This window comes from Gigantopelta aegis, chromosome 6 (genome assembly GCF_016097555.1).
Source record: "Gigantopelta aegis isolate Gae_Host chromosome 6, Gae_host_genome, whole genome shotgun sequence".
Lineage (NCBI taxonomy): Eukaryota > Metazoa > Mollusca > Gastropoda > Neomphalida > Peltospiridae > Gigantopelta > Gigantopelta aegis.
Window position 1 is genome coordinate 49,050,936 of NC_054704.1, and position 12,226 is coordinate 49,063,161.

At 37.6% G+C, this 12,226-nt stretch overlaps 1 protein-coding gene across 2 annotated transcripts in view; it reads right to left on the reverse strand.

The window, feature by feature from the left end:
- The window catches only part of LOC121374922 (KICSTOR complex protein SZT2-like), a 149,071-nt gene that overhangs the window by 57,880 nt on the left and 78,965 nt on the right, over positions 1-12,226 (reverse strand). For both annotated transcript variants that reach the window (XM_041502063.1, XM_041502062.1), the window contains exons 24-31: positions 10,349-10,586; positions 9,635-9,857; positions 7,262-7,304; positions 6,414-6,686; positions 4,184-4,409; positions 3,492-3,573; positions 2,693-2,878; positions 692-1,475 (exon numbers count right to left, since the gene is read on the reverse strand). In XM_041502063.1, coding sequence (XP_041357997.1) covers positions 692-1,475; positions 2,693-2,878; positions 3,492-3,573; positions 4,184-4,409; positions 6,414-6,686; positions 7,262-7,304; positions 9,635-9,857; positions 10,349-10,586 — 2,055 coding nt within the window. The remainder of the gene's footprint in view (positions 1-691; positions 1,476-2,692; positions 2,879-3,491; positions 3,574-4,183; positions 4,410-6,413; positions 6,687-7,261; positions 7,305-9,634; positions 9,858-10,348; positions 10,587-12,226) is intronic.

The window sequence follows — 12,226 nt, forward strand, 5'->3', positions numbered from 1 at the left end:
AATTATCACGATAACTTCAACTTGATGTGTAAAGCTATATACAAATGATAAAGCTATATACAAGATTTCCTCTTGATATCTCCAGGCATTGCAAAATTCCGGAAAACAAATTTTTCAAATCTCCTAAGTTCAAGGGCCACAACTCCGTTAAAAATGGGTAAATCACCATGGAAGTCAAACTTGTTCTGTAACAGTAAGTGACAAAATTTCAGCTCAATATCTAAAGGTCTTCTGGAAAAAAGTCTGTAAAACCAATTTTCACATCTCCTAGTTCAAGGGCCATAACTCTGTCAAAAATGGGTAAATTGTCATGAAAGTCAAACTTAATCTTTAACAGTACATGATGAAACTATACACAAAAACAGACGGACGGACGGACGGACGGAGATGAAACCTATAGTCCTCTCTGGTTGGATCGGTAGGGGACTAATAAACAAACAGAACAGTGCAAAAACAATATCATCTGATTATAAACTTTTGTACCAACGTAAGTCAAAATGCAAATTTCATAAAATTATTTTATTTAAAGAAATAGAAAATAAGCCAATAAAGGCATTGTATTATCAAACCTGATCAGACCGGATCCAACCTTTCTAATGAACTAAATACCCAACTCAATCAGATTTAGTGTAGTTTTAAAAACATTCAATTAAAATCAAACTGTCAACTTAACCACAAAACAAATACCTACCATCTTCATTGTAGCTGCCCTGTGATGATATCCAGGACGGTGTCTGTGGCTGTGTCGACACCAGGCTGTGGTGAGTGCCCTGTGCTGATGGAGCTGAGGAATGTCGGTTCCTCTCCAGGGCCAACTGACTCCTGATGGGAGCTATCACGTTCACTAGCTGCCGTTCTCCACCCACCGAGTCTCCTATGACCATGGGGAACCCTCCAAAACCCGAGCCTCCAAAACTGGATGACTTTTTCAACAAACCTTCCGCATGTTCCACTGTCTCGTCATGCTTCAAAGGAATGTCCAGCATTGACGACGCCGGGATTGGAAGCTGTCTGAAGTCATCCACTGTCGGGTCCATCATCGGACCCACAAGTCTCGCATCGGTCTTCACTTTCATGTCCCTCCCGTCCGAGGAATGGCGCTGTCTGTTTTCAAGAATCTGTGAATCCAGCTTCTTTGGCGAGCTGACGGCGAGCGGAGAGGACTGATCTTCGCTTGTGCCCATGCTGAGGAGAATGCTGGGAAGGCTGTAGCTCCTCTCTTCTATGGCCGGAAACATCTTGTCAGCCTCTGTGGTCCGGCCTTCCCGTTCTGCGGGCGTTCCCTCCTTACTGCTGAGCTCCACCAGAGCCGTCTGCAGTGCCATGGCATGTTTGATGTTACTCGACTGCTGCGCCTCATCCACGATCGGCTGAAGCTCTCGGAAGTGGCTGAAGTGAGCTCTGTTCAGAATGGCAAAGTAGAAATCCCCTTCTTTAGTCAGGTGGTATCCGGGTATCTGCATCCTTTCAAATTCCTACAAGATGAAATAAAAAATAAAATGGTTTTTATATTGAAAAACACATCTTTAATTTTGTTTTCAATTTTGTTTTCTTTCTTTCTTTCTTTTTTTAAAAATTTATTCATTTATTTTTCTATTATTATTATTTTTGTGCTATATTTACCTTTGTTTGACACACAATAGCCAATGTGTATTTAGTGCTGAGGTGTTGTTCATTCATTCATTATTTCTGTGCTATATATATAATACTAAACGAGCTTGCCTGTCATACCATTTTTATGAAACGAGTGAACACTGTTCATGAGTTTCATAAAAATGGTATGACAGACATGCTAGTTTAGTATTTTATTTATTACAAACCAACTGCAAACAAGCCGCAACACAGAAGTAAGCAGATTTCGAGACCTACTACACGTCATTTTTCTACAAACTGGGTCAGCAAGTGATCTAAGTCACACACAAACTGAAATGACGTCACAATGAGCAACGAGACATCAGTAATGTACAGTTTAGATGTTGAAATTCACAATAATAACTGAATTGTTGATCGGACCAGCAAAGATTAAGCTGAGTGAATGGGATTAACTAAATGTGATGCTGACATTTTGTACATAAGGCTGTAAAAGAAAGAGGTCGACGACAGAAACTTGCCGCAACATCGTTTTGGCTTCGTACATAATAGGCTCCAATGTAACAGCCTATCTTATTGCAACTTCAATTCATGGCCATATTTTGTAATGGTACACTTTTAAATTACATTATTTGGTACAAACACAGTCAGATACGTTAACAGCAATTTTGCACTTAATGTTTTTTAGCGTTCTGAAAAAGAATGTGTCATGCTCCCAATTATTTCATTGCAGAGAGGTGCAAAGTGATGTAATTCGAATACTGACGTCATTCTAACGGAAACCCTCCCACGCCACTCTGCGCGTGCCAATATTACACTAGTTAGATACTGAATAATTGTTATGACATGAGCAATATCTTACACTGGTGTGTAATAAATTCAATTAATCGTCAAGCATACAGGTGATTATTACTCAGCAGAATTTACAGCACATTTTACTGAAACTGCCTAACATATTAAAAATATTTGCTTTATATTATCTTAATTTAATACCACAACATCACTGACAGTTTCTAAACACTGATACTGTTTTTAAACACCAAAGATTTCATTAAAAACTGGCACATTTATTAAACGCTGACATCTGAAATGAGAATGTTACCTCTGTGAAGCGACAGAGACTTGGGTCAGCTCCGTAGACAAACTCAAGTTTCACAGAGTTGTGCACACAGGACGGTTTCCCTGCAGAAGCCCGGATGTTCTCCGTCACAAACCGAAGAGCATCGGAATTCAGAGGATGCATGTGTCTCAAAGAAGACGTTATTTCATCAAATAGGAGCCACTCAATCTGCAAAAGTTTTTTTTACATAGAATTAAATGTCTTGCCTGCTATAAACTAATTTGGTGAATAAAGAAATAATTTATGATGTAACATTTATTATTAATCCAGTTCTTTAAAAAAAAAAAAAACACCTTTTAATTATTATTTTTTAAAACCATGCATTGGCATGAACATTTATTGATGCAACTGTCAACCAAGTTTCATTGATCTAGAAGTTATTGTTTTTGAGAAATGGAGAAACAGAAAAGTTGATTCCATTATAACCATGAAAAAAGTAATACCTTCATCTGGACTTTGACTTCAACAAAGGTAAGACAATATTTAAAAGGATTCTATCAGACTAACATATTAAAGAAAGGAATGGATGTTTGGAACCATCCCAATAAGTGTGTATCACAATTGCTATGATAAGATGAAATGTTGTAAGAGCAGTTCCAACTGAAAATATTCTAAATTATATATACAGGAAATCTGACATATCAGAAAATAGCTAAACTTACTGCTACAGCTTAATCATTCAAGTAGATAAATCAAAAAAGTTAAATAGTCAACAACAAAAACATTGTAGTCATCTAACAGCAGAATGATTCTTCTCTTACTAGTTAGGAAAAAAGCCTACCTCTTCCTTCAATTGACTGATGGCAAAATGTTGTGACCTGGGCAGATGATGTACAGGGTCCCCAGAGAATGGATTTATCAACCTGTAATTGAAAACACAGTAGATATTTCATGTCTGTGTCAATGTACAATGTATATCTCATCGAGTGAAGTCTGCAATCACATCCCACGAGCCACACAAATGCAACAAGTGTGATGTCCAATAATATCCTAATGGAGCTACTTCAGCTCCTACTTTCTTCCATTAATTTTAAGGACGAGATGTTATGCAACCCCTGCAATTAAGAAAATGTCCACGGCAAAAAAAACATGTCATTGAAAACAATCCTGAATATAGTCCAAGGCAAAAAATTGTTGTGGAGAATTAAAAACTGCACGGCAATCTCCACAGCATTGCTGATTGCTGTGGGCAAATGCAGGGGTTGTTATGGTACTTACATATTTCGTGTATATAATAATTATATTAATTGAAAGGTTCCATGTGATATTGCATTGTTATAGATGGGATTTGATAGACTGGAATAAATTAAATAAAATGTCTTCTGAACAAGATCTGATTTAATCGTATGCACCCCGAGAAAGAACAGTGCTAACAATTAAGCCACGTTTTGGAGTTTTGGAATATTGCTGAAATCTGCAATTCTGAAACATTCTGACAGATCTTTATCCCTGTAAATATCTGAGAACTGTTACCCTGGGTCAGATAACACGAGTGATGTGCTATTTTCCTCTGCGTCGCCATCTTGAGCTGGCTGTGGGGGGTTACTGCCACTGGACAGCAGACGGATGAATGATGGTTTCCGTGGCAGCGGCACATCCAGTTCAGTCGGCAGGGTCATGCAGATGATGTCAAAGGTGAACTTCAGACTTGCAAGGTCAAGTTCATGGACATCACTGTCAAGATGACGCCAGACATCAACTGCAAAATTAATCAATATGTAATATACACCTAATATAAATTAAAATATATTCATGGCATACAAAATGATAAACTGTAGGGAATAAAGTAGTATCATGTCAATGCTAAGGATTTTAATATCTTTAAAATAAAAAATCTTTTTATATACTGCCTCAGCCAAAATTCACTAAAGAAATTTGGCTTAAATAAAATATATTTAATCAAAGTACAAACATATTTAACAAACTAATGGCACAGGATTTGGCAACCACAAAATAATAAGGCCATTTCATTGCACATGACACTCTGTAGTTAAATCTGCTCGAGTAACCATTATTAATTTTTTTATTAAACAGCTATCTATCTAAAACAACCATGAGTCTATTTTCCCCCAAGTCATATAATGTGGCACATTATGACTTATATTAAATAACCAACTGGCCTTTGGATACCACTTCACAATTTATAGTGTCATTACTCGTAACAGATTAATATAGTCTGATTTAGGAATTAATGTCCGAACCAAATTGTTAACTACAAAAAATTACTCTCCTACCTTTAATTGCCGTTAGATTTCCTCCAAAGTTTGTCCAGACACAAATCGCAAAAAAACCACTACAAATATACAGATTCCACACACGAGACTGCAACGATGTCGCCGATATTGTCTTTGGTGAGATTGCATAGGGAAAAATACATGCAGTTTTCTGCCGTCTGCCATGTTGCTTTTTTATGGAATGCTCTTCAAGAGGGGCAAAAGACTCCAAAGTATGTGACACAATTAATATGAAATCAATGATCTCTAGTGGTATCATTAATAAAATAATAATAATAAAATAAAATAAAAATAATAATATGATGTCATCACGTTTGCTTTTATATCATAACATGTTATGACGTTTTTAGATTAAGTCCTATCCTTTCACCCCTCTTGAAGAATATTCCATAATGGCAGCTGGCACAAAATTACATGCTTTTTGCCCTATGCGCTCTCAGCGAAGTCGATATAGGTGACATAGTTATCATCTGGTATGTGGAATCTGTGTCATTGTAATGGTTTTTTCAAGATTTCTGTCTGGACAGACTTTGGGGGAAATCTAACGGCAATTAAAGGTAGGAGAGTAATTTTTCGTAGTTGTTAACAATTTGGTTCGGACAATAGGTCATCATAAAAAATATAATACAAAATTCTGTCCAGTAGTATTTAAATAACCCACTGGTTTGAAGTTACTTGCAATATTTCGTACTAATTGATAAAACCTATGAAAGTGGTATATTGTCACCTGTATAACAGCAACATCAGGTGGTGTTATGGCATGATGTTGGCCGACTAAATATGTTCAATGTCAACGTATGATGATTTTTGCAAAAATCAATGTGGATGTCCAGGAATCGTACTCCCTAAAACTAGTAGTCACAAGACTCTCAACAGTGTTTTTCACAGAATATATTCCGACAGAAAATGTACTGAACTGCATGGAATAATTAAAAGTGGTATGCAACCGTATGTTGCTTTTAATAATCCTACATCTAATCTTTAGTTTTGCTAAATTTGAATAAATGAAGGATATGTTTTAATTAACGACGCACTCAACACATTTTATTTACGGTTATATGGCGTCAGACATATGGATAAGGACCACACAAATATTGAGAGAGGAAACCCACTGTCGCTACGTCATGGACTACTCTTTTCGATTAGCAACAAGGGATCTTTTATATGCACGCACCATCACACAGACAGGATAGTACATACCACAGTCTTTGTTACACCAGTTGTAGAGCACTGCCTGGAACGAGAAATAGCCCAATGGGTCCACCGACGGGGATCGATCCTAGATGGACCGCGCATTAAGCATACTCTTTACCACTGGACTATGTCTTGCCCACAATTTGAATAAAGACGATTATTAAAATTATTACTTACTAACGAATATGTTTTGTATTCATATGATATTCTACACACGGTCGGAGTAATGATATAAAATAAACAGCCACACCAACAGTACATTTAAAGTGCCATACCCATGCACTGAGGCAGTGTCTGTACGGAGGCGAAGTGTGAATCTCTGGAACTCTTCATGGAGCATGTGAAGTGGATGAACAGTGGGTTTTCCTGTTCCTTGTAGTCTCCCACCAGTGCCTCCTCATCCTCGGATTGACTGGAGGACACTTCCCCCGAGCTGGCGTTCGATACAGTTGACGAGCTCTTCGTGCGCTCCCGGTCCTCTTCTTTTGGGGATATTTCTTCAATATCGATGAATTCAACATCTTCTGGGAGATCTTGCTGAGTAAATTCTTAATAAATATAAGTACATGTAGTTTTAAAAGTTGAAACAGTTTTCCCTTTCTTTTCACATCACACCAAAATCTCACAAATTTCTCTCTCTGTATGTGTTTGTCTCTCTCTCCTCTTTCTTTTCTCTCTCTTTGTCTCTCACACACACACACACACACACACACACACACACACACACATCCACACCTACAATCTTCACTTCTTGTCTATCTGTCTACCTGTTGTTTTAAATCAATTTTGTTTGCCATGTATAATTTGTAATTGTAAAATGTAGGGAGATACCTTAATATAGACATCGCCTGTTGGTTAATCCCCAACATTAATGCAAACAAGTGGAATTACAGACAAAAAAACCCAACAACTTTACATTTATAAGTATATATCTTACTCAAACCACAGATTGGTCCAAACATCCTATCCATTACGTGATGTGATCATTTAGGTTTCAAATGCTCTTGGGTAAAATGTCAGGGTATATGTAATGTTTGACAAGATAATATGACTGGGTATTCTAAAAGTTTTCTCATTTTATATTTCTGTGGAGAAAATTTACAAAATTGTATTGTCAACTCACCTTCCAAAACATCCGATGATCCTGATGTTGATGATTCCAATATCTGTAAAATTAAATAGTATTGATTTATTTCTCTAATACTTGGTTTTTCCAGCAGATGTTTCATCTTGGTTTATTTAATAAAAACAATTTACAAATCCACTACTTTATAACTGATGTTATATACTTTCAGTTATAACAATAAAGAGATAAAGTTATTAATATAAAAACAATGCTACTGGAGTATTGATTTTTTTTTTTTAAACCAATATCACTACAAATTGTGTGCATCAGTTAAAATGCAAACATTTTTTTATTACTGGAAAGTAATCATGTTATTTACCAAAAATACATTCTGGACAAGTGAAAAGAACAGTTTAAAGTCTGTTTTGTTTAACGACACCACTAGAACACATTGATTAATTAATCATCGGCTATTGGATGTCAAGCATTTGGTAATTTCTGACTCATATCAGAGGAATCCTGCTACATTTTTCCTAATGCTGCAAGATATCTTTTATATGCACTTTCCCACATACAGGAAAGCAAATACCATGGCCTTTGACTAGTTGAGGTGCATTGAAAAGATAAAAAACCCAACCAGTTGAATGGATCCACTGAGGTGGTTCGAAACTGCGACACAAACACCTCAAGCGAGCACTCAACCGACTGAGCTAAATCCCAGCCCCTGTGAAAAGAACAGTTCATGAGTTGTTATTCATGTGAAGTATATGTGCTATAGTAGCTCCACACGTTGTCATTTCGGCTGTGATCCAAGTCTGAGGTGAAGCAATTTGCTACTGACTGACCAAGCATGGTTTCTTCAGTGTGATATGAAACTAGAGAAGACTTCAGTGAATGTGTGATGCATAAACGTCTAAAACTGCAAAATTACAGAAAGAAATGCTTTATTTAACGACGCACTCAACACATTTTATTTACGGTTACATGGCATCAGACATATGGTTAAGGACCACACAGATTTTGAGAGGAAACCCGCTGTCACCACTTCATGGGCTACTCTTTTTGATTAGTAGCAAGGGATCTTTTATTTGCGCTTCCCACAGGCAGGATAGCACAAACCATGGCCTTTGTTGAACCAGTTATGGATCACTGATCGGTGCAAGTGGTTTACACCTACCCATTGAGCCTTGCGGAGCACTCACTCAGGATGCAAAATTACAGATTTTTATTATCCACATAGTTCAAGATATTCAAGGAAATATAATCAGTATGACCCACGTGTGTCATAATGATTTCACGTGCACCATGAATGACGTAATTTTGTGAAGCGACATCATAGCTTAATGTGGCTTCCTCAATGTAAACAATGTCCTAGCTTGTTATTCATAAAAATAATATTTTGGATAATGTGGATAATAAAGAAATTATTACACTCGCGTGTGAGTCATACTGATTTTACGAAACTCGTGTCAGGATTCATGTATTGCCCTCGCTCTCGCTCGGGTAATACAATAATCCTGACACTTGTTTCATAAAATCAGTACGACACACAATTCGCGAAAATATATTCTACGTGAAAATAAAGGCTGACTAAAAAAACATAGTCTCGTTCAACTATAACTCATTAGTTTCTAATTATCGAGGCTAATAGTAACAATGCAATGTCCCTCCTGTCACGGAAAAAAACAACACAAAACACAAAATCTACTTAAAACTTTTAATCAAGAACACGATGCAAAGTACATACATGATAATAAAACAATATTAACATTAAAAAGCTTTATGCCGTTTTCCTTCGCAAATGCTAGCGATCAGTTCATCAAATAGTGACTACACGTGTTGAACGACGGAAGTTACACGTTAAAATGTGGAATTGAAAAAATCCGGACTAGGCTTATCACAGATATTATTGATAGATGTTCAGATTGAAAATTTTATTTTTATTTGTCACAAAGGCCTGCAAGTCTGAAGCCTGTTCGTATTAAATCCGTTTTTCCTTTCATAGTTTCTGCCTGTTCGGTGGCATTATTGGCAGCTTCAAAAGATATCGCTTGTTCTGCAGACAAACATTCTTTAGGATTTGGTAAACCCGATAATTTTGGTTTCTGAACTGCATTCAGCCACTTAAACAACGGCATTTTAGAACTTTACCAATGCATCTATACATTTTCGAAATGAATGTAAGCGCTACATTCATAATGCACGTCGCGACTTTACACTAAAGATTTTGCCTGTTAGCCAATCACAAATCCGTTTTCAAATCAAAATTATTGATATCAGTACTACTACTTCTATTTTTTTCTTTTTCTTTTCCGTTTTTTTTTTTTAGGCGTTGGGGGATTCGCGAAAATAAATGTTTGTGAATTGACTCATTTTCATTAAATCGCGAAAATTTTATCCCGCGAAAATAAAGTATTATACAGTACTTACAGATGTTTCCTGCACAATCTGTGGATAGAAGTAATAGTAATCTGGATGAGACGGGATCGGTCGGAACCATTTCTGAACCATGTCCATGAACTTGGCCATGACCAGGTCACGAAGGCCCGTTTGAGTCTCACAGGGGTTGGATCCAACCAGAGGGAAGTTCAGAGTAAACGAGGTTTTAGGAAGCTGAAGAACGGCTGGCGTCTTATCAGATGATCCGTCATCCCTGAAATGTTTACAACAAGTATTAGCTGAACTTACATTCTAAACCAAATGTCCAAATGTCAACAGCCAAAAAAAAAAACATGCCACGAAAAAAATATCTGAATATACTTCAAAGCAAGAAAAATGCGGTGTCGAATTAAAAACACAGTAATTTCCATGGCAATGCCGATTGCTGTGAGCAATTGAAAGGTTGCATTCAAACTTGCTATAATGGACAAATTGTATCTTAAATTGTTGTGAGCAATAACAGAACTTGCATTCAAACTTGTAATTTTATAATAGACAGCTGAAACAAAATGAAATTTAAGAAGGAAACTGGACTTTATAAACTAAATTAATGTGAAGCCTGCATGACAGTATTTTTATATTAGAAAGATGTACCATCAATTAATTAGAAAATATTACGCCAAGACCATATGATTGATATGAATTCATAATGAATATTTTTATGAATAGCAGCAATGGAGGCACAGTACTGTACTTCAGACTTACATATCATCATGCTCGACAAATCGCACCGAGAGTTTCTGTGCCGACCTGTCAACGTCGCTGCTGTGTCGGAGGTCTCGCCGGGCACTGTCCACGATGTGCTGGAAGTGGGTGCAGGATGAGAGTAGAAACGAGGTCATCTCTGACTCCAGGGGCAGCGACTCCTCACATATAGTGTTGATGGCAGCATTCACGTCGTGCCAGTCAATGTAGTAGTTCTGATGCAGGCTCTTGTAAACACCTGGAACAGATAGACACATTCTTACAAAACCTACTTAGACAGAATATTTTTTATTATTTACAATATAAAATGAATATTGTTTCATGTCATACCAGTCTATGAAGTAGTTCTGATGCAAGTTCTTGTAACCTAAAGAACCTAACCAACCTAAAGGAAGATTTTAAAAAGTGTTGTTTGTTTTACAGCATAAATTTAGAAAATTTGTTTCTAATTTTCATTATTATTCATACTTACCTAGTACTAGCACAACAACACTGCTATACGACCCTGAGTTATAACCTCCACTGCAGAATTATCTCCCCTTGCCGGATGTATAACCTACACCCGCGCATGGGTAGACCGTATATCCTCGTTATCGATTCAAAGTCCGGAATGACTGAATCAAAAAAGACCTCCCTCGGGGAGGGTGGTAGGTAACTGTTGTTGTGCTAGTACTAGGTAAGTATGAATAATAATGAAAATTAGAAACAAATTTTCTAATAGTCTTATTCAACTTACCGTACTAGCACAACAACAATGTTATAACAGACGTGATATAACACCGTTAAAGCACGAGAATTTAACATTAAAGGGAGGAGGTGAGAAAACAAGGAGGACTTACCCATTCAACCAGTAGTGTTCGTCTCAAGTAATGATACAGTGAAAAAGCAACCAACATCATACGAGGTATAAAATGTCAAAGTGACTTTTAAATTGAAGAACTACAACCCCAATTAAAAGTAAACCAAGTTAACAAGGTGAGAAAACCCGCACACCAAGTAATGGTAAAAGACACTCGACTGCCCCAGATAGTCAACCATCCTCCTCCCACTCTCCAAACAGGAGGTGGAGAACTATCTCCCAGAAAGACTGCTGCTAGCGACCAGACGAAATAAGGGTCGCCCCCTACTCGTGGCCCTGCGCACTGAAACGACTTGCTGCCCTGCAATGACTGATTGAATCCGCCGAGTTCTGTCCGGACCAACAGCCATATCACGGAAATAAAACCGGTCAAACGTGTGTAGACCTTTCCAAAATCCCACACTCATGACCTTCAAAATGTCCAAAGAATCATGGAAATTAAGTGAAGCAGAAATCGCCCGAATCTCATGAAGTCGAATGGAGAAATTCCACAGAACATGATCACCCGCCTTCTCATATGCCAGTTTGATGGTTGCAGCAATCCATCTCGACAAAGCATTCTTCGTAATGTCTCCTGGTTGGCGTGTGAAAGAGATAAACAGTCTCTTAGTGTTTTGCCGGAGATTTCTAGTACGCTCCAGATAGAATTTCAAAGCCTGCACCGGACAAAGAAGTCTATCAGAATTATCCGCAGAAAGCGTACGAGATAAACACTGAATGATGGCCGGAGGAAACTCTTCCCCTGGCACCTGGTTCTTAGCCACGAAAACAGGATCAGTACATAACGTAAGTGACCTGTCCATATTGTAATCCACCAAATCATGCAAAAAAGCATGAATCTCACTAATACGACGGCAAGCCGCTAGTGAGACCAGAAACAAAGTTTTCCACGTCAAATGACGAAGACTGGCGAATTTCAAAGGCTCGTAGGGCTTGCCTTTGAGTGCATGCAGAACCAGAAAAACATTCCATAACTTGAAACTCATAAGCTCTGCCATCGTAGAGAAACCGCAAGTACT